At 41.0% G+C, this 17,985-nt stretch overlaps 1 protein-coding gene across 9 annotated transcripts in view; it reads right to left on the reverse strand.

Annotated features, from left to right (window-relative positions):
* XRRA1 (X-ray radiation resistance associated 1) overlaps nucleotides 1–17,985 on the reverse strand; it is a 62,537-nt gene that overhangs the window by 14,787 nt on the left and 29,765 nt on the right. For 5 of the 9 annotated variants that reach the window (XM_026010475.2, XM_072725920.1, XM_072725921.1 and 2 more), the window contains 4 exons: nucleotides 10,715–10,843; nucleotides 9,819–10,036; nucleotides 5,232–5,272; nucleotides 1,760–1,885 (listed from right to left, as the gene is read on the reverse strand). In XM_026010475.2, the coding sequence (XP_025866260.1) occupies nucleotides 1,760–1,885; nucleotides 5,232–5,272; nucleotides 9,819–10,036; nucleotides 10,715–10,843 (514 nt within the window). The remainder of the gene's footprint in view (nucleotides 1–1,759; nucleotides 1,886–5,231; nucleotides 5,273–9,818; nucleotides 10,037–10,714; nucleotides 10,844–17,985) is intronic. The other 4 variants (XM_072725922.1, XM_072725923.1, XM_072725924.1 and 1 more) reach the window with 1 other exon arrangement.

The raw sequence follows: 17,985 nt of genomic DNA on the forward strand, positions 1-17,985 counted from the left end.
TTTCCTCAAACTCCAGAATACACATTTTTAAGAAGTGTATACAGAACATTTACCAAGATAGAATATAGGATGGGACATAAAACAAGTTTTAATAGATATCAGAAAAATGAAATCTTTTTATTTTATTTTGTGTTTTATTTTTATTTTATTTTTTAAAATCTTTTTTTAAAAAGATTTATTTATTTATTCATGAGAGACACAGACTGAGAGAGAGGCAGAGACACAGGCAGAAGAAGCAGGCTCCCCACAGGGAGCCCAATGCGGATCGATCCCAGATCCCAGGATCACGACCTGAGCTGAAGGCAGGCGCCCAACCACTGAGCCAGCCAGGCATCCCAGAAGAATGAAATCTTACAGGTTATCTTATCTAACACCAAAAGAATTAAAGTAGAAATAATAAGACATCTAGAAGATCTCCATATATTTGGAAATGAAGCATTTCACTTACCTAAACAACTCATGGGAAAAAGAAGAAACCACAACAAGAATTTTAAAAGTTTAATAGAATGAAAATAAAAACACAAATCATAATTTGTAGGATGTAGCGAAAACAGTACTTAGAGAAAAAGTTTATAGCTTTATATGCTTATGTTTAAAAGAAGAAAAAGGTCTAAATCAATGATCTAAAATTATACCAGTTAGGAAACTAGAAAGAGAGGAACAAATTAAACTCATGTGAGTAGGACAGAAATCAAGTTATGAGCAGAAATCAATGAAATGGGAAAACAGATAAGTAGAGAAACCCAATGAAATCAGCAGTTCGTTTTTTTTTTTTAAAGTCAATAGAAGGGATAACTTCTATTTTGGATCAATAAAAGATACAAATGACCAATTTCAAGAATAAAAGAGGGACTCATAACATATCTATGGTCCACTTATTACTGACAAGGGTGAGAAGACCATTCAATGGGTAAAGAATAGTCTTTGATCAATGGTGTTGAGGAAACTGCATATCCACATACAAAAGAATGAAGCTGAACACCTTTCTCACACCACATATAAAGATAAACTCAAATCCGATCAAAGTCTTGAATGTCAAAGCTAAAATTATAAAACTCTTAGGAAGAAAACACTTGGGAAGTTTGGCTGTACCAACTGCTTGCCTTAGAAGGAATGTAATCAGAGTACCTTAAAAGTTGCCTACACTTCAGACTTGAGTACAGCTCAGCTGATGCAGTTTATAGAAGTCAATCAGCACATGGATATTGGAAAATATGTTAACATAAAACATGAAGGAGAAAGATGTTAAATTTGTCCCATGGACTTTACATCTGCTGTTCCCATAGGCTAGAACATTTCTCATTTCACTCTTTCCTCACACTTCACCTCACTTAACCCCTCTCTTAAGAACCTTCCTTGATCCCAAATATTAGGTTAGACTGCCCTTGTCACACTTTATAGTACTATAAATTTCTTCATAACATTAAGCATGTTTATAGAAAGACCGTTTGTCCTGTATCAGTCTTCCCTATGGGTGATAAGCTCCAAAAAACAAGAGGCCCAATCTTTCTTTGCATAGCTATATACCTCGTACATAATATAGAATCTGGCACGTGGTATTCAATAAATATCTGTGACTGAATGGATGGACTCCTGCCCTGGCCTGCACTCTCTCCACTTCCCTCACCCTGAGAATTCTAGAGCCCACATATCTGTAATATTGGGAATTGTAGGGCTGACCTCAGGCCGGAGCACATTGCATCCCAACCTCCCAACTGTGCCCCTGAGGAAATTGGTACAGAAGCAAGAGAAGAATCACCTTGTTGTAGGCCAGGCTAAGGTACCTCAGCTCTGGAAAGGGCGGGGCCAGCGTCTGGTTCCTGATCTTCAGTGACTTCACAGGAAGAATCTCGAATATGGGAGGAAATGCACGTACCTTGGTTGCCTAGAAGGAAAAAAGGTCTATGTCAAAGCGTCCTGCTGATAACAAGCTAAATGCTGCCAAGGGTCAGCAGACCCTTCTTACGGAGGGTGATGGAAAGAATGACCACTCTAGAGAGGCTTGGCTAAAAGAGACATCTAGGATCGTAATAGGGGATGTTACCAAAGGCCCAGAGTTCTGGTTCCAAGTTCTCTGAGGTCACATAATGAGCTAGTTCTCTGGCACCCAGAGTTCCAGTTTCAGGTTCTCTGAGGCCAAATGATAATATAACAGAGGTATAGACATCAGAAGCTCTTTTCTTCCACCTATCACTTTCTGTATTATAGCGGCTTATTCTGAAATGGCCCTTCACTACAGTTGGGCTAGAATTTCTTCAAAAGGCAAAGAGCAGTGCTTGCATTTTATTTTACTTATTTTTTTTTTAAGGATTGTTTTATTTTTTTTATGATTTAATTTATTTATTCATGAGAGACAGAAAGAGAGGGGGGGGGGGCACAGACACAGGCAGAGGGAGAAGCAGATGCCATTCCATGCAGGAAGCCTGACGTGGGACTCAATCCTGAGTCTCCAGGACCACACCCTGGGCTGAAGGCGGTGCTAAACCGCTGAGGTACCTGGGTTACCCAGATTGTTTTATTTTTAAGTAATCTCCATACCCATTGTGGTGCTTGAACTAGCAAACCTGAGATCAAGAGTTGCACACTCATCCAATTGAGCAGGTGCTTGCATTTTAAAGGGGGCTTTTCCTAGTAGGAAGGTGGAAAGCACAAGAGACCTGAGCCTTGAGTACCTGCTCTGATGGGCTAGTTCACATCCTACAATGGAGACTTTTCATTCCAGAATAAACCAATAGTTAAATCCTGGATGACTTCCAGCAAGCCTTTGGACCTGAACGTGACCTGGTATACCCAGGTCACTTATAAGGTTGTGGTTTTTTTAGCACAACCCAGCCTGCATCAGGATCAACATGTTTCATTTAGCACAAAGTAGAAGGTACCGGGTTAACCATGACTGACTTGGTTCACTCACTGATTCCTTAAGCTAGATGGGACCAAAAGAAGTTACAGGGTAGATGCTGGGCTACTAACTGGATTCAAATGAACTAGATTCTGTTCTAAGCTCCATTCATTGCTGTGTAATCTTGAGCAAGTCACTTAAGTTTCACTTGTTCATTCAGTGAACATTAGTGGAGCACCGACTTGGAGTTACATATTTTGTGCCCTCCTAGGGTCCAACTTGTTGTATACACATGAATGGGGCAGGTGAGTCATGGGTGAGTAAAACAAAAACTAGTGATCATGCTTGGGAATTTCTAGAACTCTCCTCTCCAGGCGATCCAAATGCAATCTACAAGAGGCCAGAGTGGAAAGTGGTGGCAGTCTGGGAAGGCAGTATCCTCCACTGTGCAATTCCCTATTTGGAGCAAGGCTGTGAGACCCGGAAGAGGGCGATTCAGACTGTAATACAGAAAAAAAAGAGCCAGAGAGTGAGGCTCAGTGGTATCTAGCACTATCCAGGGGCATAAGTGTCCTGACCCGAGGGCATGAGGGATACATACACACCTGACAAAACAAGGCCACTACAAATCTCAACCATCTAACACACTGTCTACATTCTCAGATGCCAGAGAGTTGGGATCTGAGCACTCAACAACCTACCAATTGTCTTTGACTTTTGTGGCAGACTGTTTAACGGTCACAAGCTTCTCTGTTCCATACGTATGACCTTCGGCAATGTGACCTTGGTGCTCCTCTCATTCAGAGGTGGAGTCTGTATCTCTATGCCCTTGAAACTAGACTGGCTGTTGTATAATAAAGAATTTGTCTGGTCTTTGTCCCAGGTTTTTAGCACTGAGCTTCCAAAACTCTTGGAAATTCCTAAGTGATAGGAATGCCTTTGTTATCTATGAGCCCTGGGTTCACACTTAAACTTATGCTAATGAGATGATTCAAGATGGGGGCTGGCCACACCTGAAAGACAACCAGGTGATTAGAGAGCTGGCATTTTTGAGGCAGCCTGACCTCTGGGGAGGGGAGGGAAGGGCTAGAGATTAAGTTCAATCATGTGGCCAATGGTTCAGTCAGTCATACGTATGTAATGAAACTCCAAAAAAGCTCTGGACACTGAGGCTTGAGTGAGCTTCCTTATGTGCTAGGAGGGTGACAAATCCTGATTCTACAGTGAGAGGGCACAGAAGCTCCACATTTGGGACCCTCCCAGACCTCACATTATGCATCTTTTCATTTGGCTGGTCCTTACTTGTATTGTACCCTTTAAAACTGTGATCATAGTGATAGTGCTTTCCTGAGTTCTATGAATTACTTCATAGTTCACCAAATTATTGAGCCTGAGAAATTGGTGTGAACTCTAGAATTTATAGTCAGTTTGTCATAAGTGTGGATAGCTTGGGGACTCCCAAACTTACAGCTAGCGTCTGAAGTGAGGGCAGTCTTACTGGGGACTGTGCCTTTAATTTGTGGGGTCTATGCTATCTCTAGGTGGTGAGCATCAAAACTGCCTTGTCATACTTATGACTTGCTTTGACCAACAGAATGTGGCAGAAGTGCCATCATTTGACTTTCAGAGCCTTGCAATTCACCCTTGTCCTTCTTGAACCCTAAGGCCACCATGTTGTAAAGATGTCCATAATAAAAAGACTCCGTATAGATGCCATGCCATACCAGCTGTCCATGAACCCAGGCCCCAGTGAACCAACCAGCTGCACGAATGAGCCCTGGCAAAACCAGTGGAACACCTAACCAGCCCAAATAATTGTGAGAAATAATAAATTGCTATTGTTTTAAATCAGTAATTGTTGGATTGGTTATGTGGCAACAGTTAATTGATATAATTTCTCACCCAGTTTTATCTGTGGGGATATATATATACTGAGCTGCCTCTCAAGGATGCAGGTTGACTAAACGTGTAGTTGCACTTCTTACTGTAAATAAATAAATCAACAGCACATCAGTCCCTGTGAGCTTGGTTAGTAAGCATCTAACCCTGAGAGAAAAACCAATTTTCTGTGCAGACAAAAATCAAGCATCTAAACCTGTGACACTAAGGATTAGACAGACCCTAGATGGTGGTGTATTTGGTAAGGATCAGTCCAGCTTTGGGGGGCTCTTACTAGGGAGTGCCAAGGCTTTGTCTTGGTTGCAGCCTCACTTCCATGCCAGCTTGATCAATTAAGGCAGAAACCATTACTACTCGATATATACCTGTTCAATGAACGTGCTTTTTCAGTGTGATATATATAAATGCCTTTCATGGCTTCAGTAGCTTACTTTTGTTTTTTAAAATTAATATTCTAACTCAAGGACACAAATATAAAATAGGCAGTTCCTACCTCTGAGGTTGAAAATCCAGGGTAAGATGAGAATACAACCTCTGAAACAAAAGAAACAAAACAAAGGTTGGTGAGAGCACTGACTGCCTCCAGAGAAGCTGGCGTCTGGGTTTCCCAGCCACTGTGTACAGGAGGGTGACTCTAGAGGGGATCTCACTGGTCCTCCTCTCCGACGCTAACTGGGAAGAGGAGTTCGCTGTGGTACTTATCAGGTAGTGAATTGCACTTAGAATAAAATAAAAACTCCTTCTCCAGGGGACGCCTGGGTGGCTCAGTGGTTGAGTGTTTGACTTTGGCTCAGAGCGTGATCCCAGATTCCTGATTCCTGGGATTGAGTCCCACATCGGGCTCCCTGCATGGAGCCTGCTCCCTCTGCCTGTGTTCCTCTCTCTCTCTCTCTCTCTGTCTCTCATGAATAAATAAAATCTTAAAAAAAAAAAAACATAATTCCATGGCCAGGCCTCTGAGGCCTGATCTTGCTGATCTGGCTCCTGCCTACGTCTCCAATCTTATCTCAGGCCACCCTACTCTAATTCAGCCACATTGACCTTCCTTCTGACTTTGCAACATGCCAGCTCTTTTGTGCAGGCAGACAGTATTGATCAGAAGCAAACCAACTGTCTTAGAAGGGAGAAATGTATATAAAAGATATTCTGCCAAAGGACTTGAAAATACCCTTTGCTATGTTAGTAGAAATAGAATGTATTAAGACAGTGAATTCAGGAGAGATACTAAGAATAACCAGCAGCACAGTAGTAAGGAAGAGGCTGTGGAGTGATTTCATTCTTGGCACCACTGGGATGAGATGAGCCAATAAACATCTGAGTTCAACCATAAATCAAAGCATCTTCTTGAACTGGATCCTGCGTAGGCACTAGTCACCTTTGCCCTGGCTAATGGGACCCCTTCCACATGTTAATGATATTATACTGATATAAGTTACATGAAAATGAAGTAAACAAGAATAGGGATGGAGCATCACATGGCCCAAATAGCTTCTCCTATGACAAGTGTCTAGAAAGGATTGGAGGATGGGACAAGGAACAAAGTAGGAGTTAGAAAGAAGATGGGCCGTGGTTGCAAGCGTGGCTGCTGAAAAGTAACTCCCTAGGGAGACGGCCCCCATGTCTAGAAAGATGAGCCACGGTATACTCTACCTGAACGTATATCCTTCCTCTCCCTATGATCAGGTTAGAAAGGTTACTGGATACAAGTTCAAAGTTTCTATATACTAGCACAAACAAGCAGAAATCATTGACAATAGCACTGAAAAAGGCCAAATACTTAAGAATAAATCTAATGAAAGATATGTAAGACTTCACCACTGAAGACTACAAAGCCCTGATGAGAACAATTTTTAAATGACCTAACACATGGTGGAATATATTATTTTAATGCATTAGAAAACTCAATATTGTAAAGATGTCAATTCTCTCTAAATTGGTGTACAGGATCAATACAATTCTTTTATTTTTATTTTTTTAGAGAGAGAGAGTAGCAGAGGAGGGGAGGAGAGGCAGAGGGCAAGGGAGAAAGAGAATCTTAAACAGGCTCCACACCCAGCACAGAGCCCAATCTCACAACCCTGAGAAAATGACCTGAGCCAAAATCAAGAGCTGGACACCTGACTGAGCCACCCACATGCCCCTGATCAATACAATTCTAACCAAAATCCCAGCAAGATTTTGTGTGGAAATCGACAAGCTGATTCTAAAATTTATACACAAATGCAAAGGCTTTATAATAGCTAATTTTTTAAAAAGATTTTATTTATTCATGAGACGCAGAGAGAGAGAGGGCACAGAGACATAAGCAGAGGGAAGAGAAGCAGGCTCAATTCAGGGAGCCGAATGTGGGACTCAATCCCTGGATCCTGGGATCACACCCTGAGCGCAAGGCAGATGCTCAACCACTGAGCCATGCAGGCGTCCCAGCTATAATAATTTTTAAGAACAACACAGCTGGAGAACTTCACTATCAGTTCTCAAAATGTGTTATAAAGCTACAGTAATTTTATTTTATTTTTTTTAATTTTTATTTTTTTTTAGAAAGGGGAATGAGCAGGGTGAGGGAAGGCGCAGAGGGAGGGAAAGATAGAACCTCAAGCAGGCTCCATGCCCAGCACAGAGCCCCATGCAGAGGTTAGAGTCGGATGCTCAACCCAAGCGCCCCTAAAGCTACAGTAATTTAGACACATACAGACCCTATCTTACCATAATACCTCTCTTACAACTCAGTGGGGAAAAGGATATAGTCTTTTCAACAAGTAGTGTTGAGTCAGTAAGATATCCATATAAAAAAGTAAACTTTGATTCTACTTCACATCATATACAAAACTTCTAGAAAGACCATAGATCAAAATGTAAAAACTGAAATAATCAAGCTTACAGAAGAAAATACAGGAAAATATCTTCGTGGTTTGAGGTAGACAAAAAATTCTTGAATAGGAAATAAAAAACACTAACCATAAAAGATTGAAATGAACTTCATTAAAATTGAGAACTTTTATTCATCAAAATTCATTATCGAGAACATGAGAAAGCAAGCTATAGACTTCAAAAAGATTTTTGTAAAAAAAAAAACCAACAACAAAAAAAAAAACAAAAAGATTTTTGTAATATATAGATCTACAAAGGACTTGTACTGAGCACATATAAAGAATCCAAACAAATCAACAAGAAAAGGGCATATAACTCAATTTAAATACAGGGAAAAAAGACTTGAATAGGCACTTTCAAAAGAGATATCAAAGTGACCAATAAGGGCAGCCCCAGTGGTGCAGTGGTTTAGCGCTGCCTGCGGCCAGGGGTGTGATTTTGGAGACCGGGGATTGAGTCCCACGTCGGGCTCCCTGCATGGAGCCCGCTTCTCCCTCTGCCTGTGTCTCTGCCGCTCTCTCTTTCTATGTCTCTATGAATAAATAAATTAAAAAATATTAAAAAAAACCAAAGTGACCAATAAACATATGAAAGGTACTCAAGATCATTAATCACTTAAATGAAAATTAAAACAATGAGAAACCACTGCATACCTACCCAAAACAGGTAGAATTAAAAAGACTGACATTACCAAGTGTTTATGAGGATATGGAACATCTGGAAATAAAATCTCTTAAATTAATATGGGGCTGAAAATTGGTACAACTGCACTGGAAAAATACTTGGCAGTTTTTGCTAATGTTAAATGTACTTTTATACTCTATGATGCAGCAATTCCTGGGTAAACTCCCAATAGAAATGACTGTTTAAGTCCACCAAAAATGTAAAAGAATACTCATAGTAGTTTTATCTATAATAGCCTCAAACTAAAAATAACCAAAATGTCTATCAATAATAAAAAGGGTAAATAACTTGGAATACATAAGAGAAATGAAAAATAGTGAACTACCAAAATATACAACAATATGAATGAGTCTGACAGACATAATTTTGAGTGAAATAAATCAGACACAAAAGAGCACATGCTGTATAATTCCATATTCATAAATTTCAAATCAGGTAAAACCTATCATTGGTGATAGAAGTCTGAATGGTGATTATTCTTGGAGGAGGTACTGATTAGGAGGATACCACATGGGATGCTGCAAATGTTCTATATTGTAATATGGGTAGTGGTTAAAAGGCTGTATATATGTAAAAATTCAAGCTCTACACAATATTTCTATATTTTTACTTTATGTTGGTTATTTCTCAATTTAAAATAAATATTGAGAAAACCCACTATGATACTGGCACAGTAATAGATAAGCAGATCACTAAAGCAGAATATATAATTCAGAAATATGCTCGTGTATTAAAGAGATTTTTCTGCCTCTAATATTGCCATTTGGATGTGATTCTTGGCACCATTGTAGTGATCTTGAGATCTCTATGGGAACCAGCCTATAAGGACAACGATGGCAGAAAAAGGGATGGAAAGAACCTGAATCCCTTGAGAACACCAAATGCATCCCAGAATTAGCCATCTCTGGAAAGTCTTACTTCTGAGTTTCTTGTTATTTGAGATTTTAATAATCTACTTTAAAAAAAAGATTTATTTATTTATTCACAAGAGATAAAGAGAGAGAGGCAGAGACATAGGCAGAGGGAGAAGCAGGCTCTTCGCAGAAGCCCAATGTGGGACTTGATCCCAGACCTTGGGATCACAACCTGAGCCAAAGGCAGCCACCCAACTGCTGAGCCACGCAGGCATCCCTAAAAATCTACTTTTCTATTTTTTTTTTTTAAGATTTTATCTATGTATTCATAAGAGACACAGAGAGAAGCAGAGACACAGGCAGCCATGTAGGGAGCCTGATGCAGGACTTGATCCCGGGTCTCCAGGATCACACCCTGGGTTGAAGGCAGCGCTAAACCGCTGAGCCACCTGGGCTGCCCCAAAAAATCTACTTTTAATTGGATTTTAAAATCATCTTAACAGAGAATCAGTTAGGAAGTCAGTGAAGTAATTCATGGGAGACCTCCACCTTCCCAGGCAGAGCAGCTTAAGCTCAGCAGCATCTCAGGGAGCCATGGACTTTAGAACAAACTGTCAGAAGTTTATTCCCACCATGGGGCTAGAGTCTCTGGAACAAGGGGCATCACTCACCTGTCCGGTCAACATCCTTCTTCATGGGCAGTACAGTATAATCTGGTTGCTCATCTGAGGCCTCAAATATGCACGATTTGGGCTGCCGCATGGATTGGGGCTCTTTGTGGGGATTCCCCCTGCCTCCAACCCAGTCCCCTGACCCATCACGAAGCTGAAACTGCTGTAGGTATGGGATCCGGAAAATCCTGTTTTGGTCCAGGCTTAACTTCTTCAGTCTTCAATTAAGGAAAATGAATACAGAATCACAGCAATAATGATACCTCAGGGACATTTACCAAGCAACTTTAGGGAAAGAAATGGACTCAGACTTCGGACACTTACTCTTCTGGTGTGACCTTGAGCCAGTGACTTACCTCTCTCTGGGCCTCAATATCCCTATCTCTAAAATGGGGATAATATTCATTAACCTTTCAATCCTGTAAAGACTAATAAGACAATATAAATGGCCTGACACAAAGTAGTATTCAGTAAATGGTAGCTGAATCCAAAGTAAATTTTCCAGGGATCTAAAGCTTAACCTTTTAAATGCCAGCATTTTCATAATTTCAATCAAATAAGTAGAATTTAGCAGTTAACCTTATCTTTCTGATTCCAATTTTTCTTTTCTGTCTCCTTTCTCAGGGGTCAGGACCCTATCTCTGGTAATATCTTTTACTCTCTTTCTCTTGTCACTTTTAATCCAGTCAGTTGATCAGAAATGTCCTACTGATACTCCATTTTTATGGCTGAGCTAAAGCTCAGAGGGGAGAAGTGAATTACCTATAGCCACACAGCAGAGATAAGTGGTAGAGCCGACTTAAACCCAGGCCTTTTGGATTCCAGAGCAACACTCAAGTATGTGGGCCAGGCTTGGGTTAGCAGGGCACCCTGTAGAGACAGGACTGTGGTTTTACCTTCTGAGCCCAGCCAGGCTGGCAAAGCAATTGGGGCTGGAGAGCTTGTTGTCATCCAGCATCAGTGTTTCCAGCGCTGGGAACCTCAAGATGTACCTCCTCCTTGTCAGTGATGTTACAGATGCTTCCCTGTGAGTGCAAGGATCCTGGATAATGAGTAAGGGCAGGAGACAAACCCTACCACTTCAGGAAGTAGGAATGGGGATAGGAATGGAGAAGGAGGATAGGGAATCAATCAAGAGCATAACCAGCTTGGGAACTTCTCTAGTGCCCCTGAAGCATCCCTGTAGAGAGGGACCAGAAGGTAATTCCCTCCCCGAATGACCCCTTCCCCAAATCCCACTCATACATCAGTCTTCTGTATGGAGAAAGGTTGCTCATGTTTGCAGATGGTCTTAGTGAGACTGGGTTGGGGCAGGATGGGGGGCATTAGTAATGCTCATGGAAAATACCAGAGTGAACGAGGCATGACCAAGTTGAGGAATATTGCTAAATTTTGGGTCAAGTCAGGTTACTTGGTATGCTACATTACCAACGACTGGTAACTGTGGGAGCACCAAGAGACAAAGCCCTTGGCACAGACCATAGCTTTGGTCCATGTTGGGTAATGTAGGCTGGCCAGTGAGGTTCTCCTCTAAAGTGACTTAATAAAATACATACATCAGTAAGGGGCTGAGAAGTCTCTTTTAAAACTCCAACTCTCAGGGGATGCCTGGATGGCTCAGCAGTTTGGCGCCTGCCTTTGGCCCAGGGCATGATCGATCCCGGGATAGAGTCCCATATCGGGCTCCCTCCATGGAGCCTGCTTTTCCCTCTGCCTGTGTCTCTGCCTCTCTCCCTTTCTGTGTCTCTCGTGAATAAATCAATAAAATCTTCAAAAAATAATAAATAAATAAATAAATAAATAAATAAATAAATAAATAAATAAAAAAAACTCCAACTCTCTGAGGAGTCCCAGAAACACTTGAGAATGTAATCTAATGGGCTGAGATCCTGAGATACTCAGGTGGGGCAGGAAGTGGTGGCATTCTATATACTACCATTAATGTGGCCTCATTTATGTCCCCAGCTGGGTGAGACCTGGGTAATTCTTTTTTTTTTTTCAACCTTTTTTTCTTTTTAAGATTTTGCTTTTTAAAGTAACCTTAATACCTAACATGGGGCTTGAACCTACAACCTGAAGATAAAGAATCACACACTCTACCAACTGAGCCAGCCGGGTGCCCTTAGGTAATTATTTTTAAGTACACAAAGTTTAGATGACTCAAATCATGTTTTCATTTCTCCCTCTGTCTCCCCTCCATACACCCAAATAAACACTCAACACACTCAACAGAGAAGGAAAGAAGCTTTTTGTTTATGGTATTTGAAGGTCACAGATGACTCTTTTCCTCTCCTGAAAGGACCAACTTTCATGTACTAAAATTTTAATTTCTACCTGAAAGCAATTACAGGAGGATGCACAGCAGCTCTGTCAATTTATAATTAATTGACTAATCTCTTTTTTACTTCCATCAGATGTAAAACAACTAAAAAATAAGACTTCAAAAAATTCCTCTTACACCCCGTAATGGAGAAGCTGGCTCTGTCCTGTCTCTTTTGACTGGTTACAGTGTTTTGCCTTTTAAGTTTCACCCTAATTATAAAATATAAAAGCTTCATTTTTGTCTCTAAAATAGAGGTCTTAAAATGGGGGGGGGGGGGCGGCAGTCAATAGGTGGGTAAGGAGGACAAGAGGCAAAGCTTCAGAGGAAAGCATCAGGCTCTCCCACTGGGTCCTTCCCATGGCAGTTTTAGGAGAAGAGCACTTTGAAGTGGCCAGAGTCTATTAGTATGGAGAGGCTGAGGTTACTAGCTGTTCAGAGTGGTGTTATTTTTATTATACCTTTTCTTGGCAAAAGGAATTAATGCCATTTAAAATATGATATGTTTAACTAATTTTTTTAGAAGCTAAGAGTATTGGATTGGATTCAGCAATGGGAATACTGTGTGCCATATTAGAAGAAGCTTGGGAATGGAGATCAGCAGCCCTAGGCGCTGCTGCTGCTACTGCTGCTGCTTGGCTTGCTAGGTGACTGGTGGCTGGTATTCAGCATCTCTGGTCCTGGTCAGTCCCTCTATCTACATGATGAAAGAGGGTTTATTTTATTTTACATTGAAAGACTGGATGAGGCTAAAAATATTGCTGAAAAGACTAGACAAAGAGCTGCAGTAAAACAAATGAAATTTAGCAAGCTCTAATGTCCATTAAAATGTCAGATCAGTGAAAATAAAATAATATCTTTTATTTGTTGGCAAACTATATTTTTCTTACTGTTCTGTATATCATTCATTCTTATGTTCTGTATATCATTCATTCATTCATTCTTACTGTTCTGTATATCATTCTGTATATTCATTAAAATCAAAATGAATATTCTCTATCAAAAAAAATGTCAGATCAGCTTCTGTGATAAGATACAGAAAACCTACCATGCAAACACAGGATGAGGGAGATGTAGTCTCGCAACTCAATTTTGTAAAAGAAGACTTATGATGTGGCTACTAATAAAGTTGGCACTCTTTTAAGTGGCCACTTTGAGGAAGAGAGTGGTTGGGAAAAAGAAGGTAACCATCCCCTCTGCTCCATGCCAGTCAAGTCTGAGAGGGCAGACCTGTGCGGTCCAAGAGGGACAGGGAATAGTCTTCATGGGAGACTCAAAGATTCAGATGCCGATCCAAACAAGTAATGGGGCAGGCTGATGATCGAGTAGGTCAGATATGATCCCCCTAACTTACCCAGACAAAGATAATCATGAGATCTAGCCAGAAATGGAGACACAAATAGTTCAGAATATGAAATGAGGTCTGTGGTGAAATGGAAAAAAGTGAAGAGAAACGAGGATGGAGAAGCAGGCAGAGTCAGGCCATGAAAACCCTTGTGATCAATGTTAATGGAGTTTATCTTTAGAACGCCGGGAAGCTGCTGAAGGACTTTAAGCAGGGCAGTGATAGAATCAGAGGTACTTTTTAGAAACATCTTTCTGGCTGATGGTGAAGAAGGTGAGTTAGGAGGTGATAAAGAGAAAGAAAAATGTGACATGTCCTTAGCTGTATCCCAAGTAGCAGGGGCTGTGCAGCCAGATTAAACAGGAGGGGGCAGAAATCGCCATGTTTGAGAAGCATTTAGGAAGCACAATTCATAGCATCTGGTGACTGAATGGATGTGCAGGGTGAGGGAGGAAAGAATTCAGGCTGATGCCCGTATTTCTCACTGGGACAAGTGCACAACTGATAGAGAGCAGTGCCCATCACTGAGGCCAGGGACACAGAAGGAAGGAGATCCAGGCATGGCCACGTGTGTGATGACTTTGGTATGATGAATAAAATATATGCGCTCATAACTCAGAAGATGAATGTAAGGTAGAGATATAAAGAAGACTTGGAGGGATGCCTGGATGGCTCAGTGGTTGAGCACTGCCTTTGGCTCAGGTCATGACCCTGGGCTGCTGGGATTGAGGCCCATATCAGGCTCTCTATCAGGAGCGTGCTTCTCCCTCTGCGTATGTCTCTGCCTCTCTCTTTGTGTCTCTCATGAATAAATAAAATCTTAAAAAAATAAAAAAGACTTGGGAAGGGATAAAACCATGAAGAAAGATTATACAAATTAAGAAAAACAGTGGGTTGAGAGTGGACAACTGGGGACTGTCAACATTTAAAAGGTTGGCAGAAGAAGAGGAATCCAGAGCATTTTGAATGTGGACAGACAAGTGAGAAGAAAATAACAGTAATACTTGTTTGGAGCTTCATAGTTTTCAAAGCACAATTATTTCAATTGATACTCTGATGTAAGTAGAAGTGCATTTATCCTCCCTACCTTACATATAAGTAAACTGAAATACCTAGTGGTAGAGACTTGCCTTACTTTATGCAACAAGGCTTCCCACTGAAAACAACTAATATGATGAAGAAAACCTAAAAAGAAAAAAGATTCATCATTTAAAAACATGAAAGAGATGTGAAGATAGTAAAGCAGTAGTATGCCAAAATCAAGAAATCCAGAGACAGAAAGCAGGCACAAGAAGCCACATTTGCCTTTTAGACACTTGCTGATAATGCTGAAACAGCATGTAATTGGAGATGCTCTAAACGAACGTAGGATCCTAAAGAGATATATATTCAGGAGAGAGAACTAGCACTAAACCCATGCCCCTCATCCCACAGCTAGGGGAAAACTGCCTTGGAATGAAAAGAAGGGAAGGGGGAGGGCAGACCGGTTCTCTTGCAAAATTGTAGCCTAAATCTGTATCATCATAGTGATTCAGAGAATATCCAACTAGTTTAGTTTAGTTTAAAATGGTTCCATACTGAGTGACCCTAGGCACCTGGCCAAAGTAAATGGAAAGGTTTATGGTATTGCAGACTAAATAATGTGGGCCAACTCTTCCCTGAGTATGAACTAGAAAACCCAGACAAAATACATATATTAAAAACAATTTTCTTTAAGGCATCTGAGAACTAACAAGCTGTGAGAAATTAGGGGGCTAAGATTTGGAAAAAGAAGGAAATCAAAGAGGACAACACTTGGGGGTCTCCTAGGGCTACCTGCTGACTCCAGAAGTGGCAGATAGGCTGAGATGCTGAGCAGAGATCCTAACAACCTTGGTAGTCTAGGAACCAAAAATTAAGAGTCCAGGGTATGCCACAGAAGGGGATTCCTGATAAACTACCCCTCCTTTAAGTTAGGGCACTGAAGGACTAAATACTAGGAGGAAGTGTGAACTAGAAATAGTATGTCCTGGGACGCCTGGGTGGCTCAGTGGTTGAGAGTCTGGCCTTCAGCTCAGGGCGTGATCCTAGGGTCCTGGGATCAAGTCCCATGCCGGGCTCCCTGTGAAGAGCCTGCTTTTCCCTCGACCTATGTCTCAGCCTCTCTCTCTGTGTCTCTTACGAATAAATAAATAAAATCTTAAAAAAAAAAAAAAAACAGTATGTCCCTTGCAGAGACTGAAGTCTAGCTTCAAATAATTATGCATGAACTATACAATCAAAAAAGTCTAGAGCTGGTGAGAAAAAAAAATGATTCAAGTTGCTCAAAGGGAGAGTCACAGCCTCTTACTCAGTTTCCTGATCATTTACATTTACATTTTAATTATTTTTTAAAAAGATTTTATTCATTTATTCATGAGAGACATACAGAGCGAGAGAGGGAGAAGCAGGCTCCATGCAAGGAGCCTAACGTGGGACTTGATTCCGGGACTCCAGGATCGTGCCCTGGGCCGAAGGCAGGCGCCAAATCACTAAGCCACCCAGGGATCCTCTACATTTAAATTTTAAAAATTAAACTTAAATAAAAGTAAAAATTCAGTTCCTCAGTCACACTGATCACATATTAAGTGCTGAATATGACTAGTGGCTGCCATATTGGACAATGCAGATACAGAACACTGCAGAAAATGCTATCAGACAGTCTTAAACTGGGCCTTTCAAGGATTATTAGACAATATCTGCAAATCGGTGCTAATGTTTGGGGATATGAAAGGCATGGTGGTCTAACACTCAAAGTAGGGGATTATGGAAGAATGGAAAGTTAGCCTGTGAACCCATCAACCTATTTTATGGTTATCTCCCCAGTTCCTGAATGTATAATTAGAATAGACATACTAAGCAACTGACAGAATAACCACAGAATAACCACATGTGTTTACTGACCAACAAAGTGAAGGCTATTATAGAAGGAAGGAACAAATTGAAGCCCCAGGAAATTTACTTCTAGAACACTAAGCCTATAATTATTCTGCATCCCTGAGGTAACTACAGAGATTACTGCCATCACTAAAGATAAGAAAGGTAAAACGATATTAAGTCTAATGATATTCCTGTTTAAGTTGTTTATTTGGCTTGTATAGAAGATAGATCATGAAGAATGACTAGAGATTACTGCAGACTTAATTAAGTGGTGACTCCAATTTCAGCTGCTGCTCCACATGTGGACTCTTCTGACTATTGTGCATGAAGATAGATAGCCCTTGGCACTTGGGAATACAGCTAAGGACCTATCAAATGTTTCTCTTTACCAATGTACAAGAACTGCCAGGAACAGTCTGCTTTTGCCTGGCAGGGACAGTAATACATATTTGCCCTCTTCTCTCAGGGCCACATCAACTCTTTCAGCCTATCATAATCTGTTACACATCTATTGCCTATCTGTTTATGTATTCCACAGAACCTCATGTTGATTGGACCTGATGGACAGGAAGTTGCAGATATTCCAGATGATTTAGTAAGACGCACGGTGTCAAAGGATGGAGGGAAACCCCACAAAAATTCAAGGAACTACCACCTTGATTAATTTTCTTCATGTCTTGATCTGGGAGCATATCAGGATATACCTCCAATGTGAAAGACATAATCTTTCACCTTGCACCACTTGTTACTTGAGAAGAAGGCACAAAGCATTGTTGGCCTCTTTGGAGTTGGGACGCGATGCTATAAAACATTTGTGATATTCTGATCCATCCATGAGGATGCCAGTTTTGTGTGGGGCCCAGAGCAAGACAAGGCTCTGCAATAGGTCCAACTGCAGCGCCAGTTGCTCTCTGGGCTTTATGTCATTGGCAAGTGGCATCGGGCAATATGAGTCAGTGGGTCCAACAGTGCTCTAACTGTCTAAGGCAAATAGGTGTGCTGTGTAGTACAGGGTTAACATACATCCTGGTTTTCATGGACAGTCTGAGTTTTTACCTGTTATCCCAAAATAATTAGTAGTGTTCCTTTTCCCTCTCAAATCTGTCCTGGTTGAATAAGTTACATGGTCCCTCTATGAATAGACAAAAAAGTACATCCCACATGGGACTTGAATTCACAACCTCAAAATCAAGAGCTGAATGCTCTTCCAACTGAGCTTGCCTGATGCCTCTGCAGAATCATTTTTGAGCAAAGTTATGCTCTATTCTTTTTTTAAAAAAGATTTTGCTTATTTATTTGAGAGAGAGAGCACGAGTGGGAAGAGGGGCTGAGGGAGAGGAATAAGAAGACTCTCTGCTGTGCAGAGAGCCTGATGCAGGGTTTGGTTCCAGGACCCCAAGATCATGACCTGAGCTAAAGTTAGATGCTTAACCAACTGAGCCACCCAGGCGCCCCAAAGTTCTGCCGTATACTATGGATAACTATTTTTCTTTTGAAAATAGCTTACTACCCCATATTGATAATGACTGAACATCTGATCACAGGAACACTAAGTGACCATGTGACCTGAGTGGCTCATCATGAACTGAATGTGCAGAATTCCC

This window comes from Vulpes vulpes, chromosome 11 (assembly GCF_048418805.1).
Source record: "Vulpes vulpes isolate BD-2025 chromosome 11, VulVul3, whole genome shotgun sequence".
Classification (NCBI taxonomy): Eukaryota; Metazoa; Chordata; class Mammalia; order Carnivora; family Canidae; genus Vulpes; species Vulpes vulpes.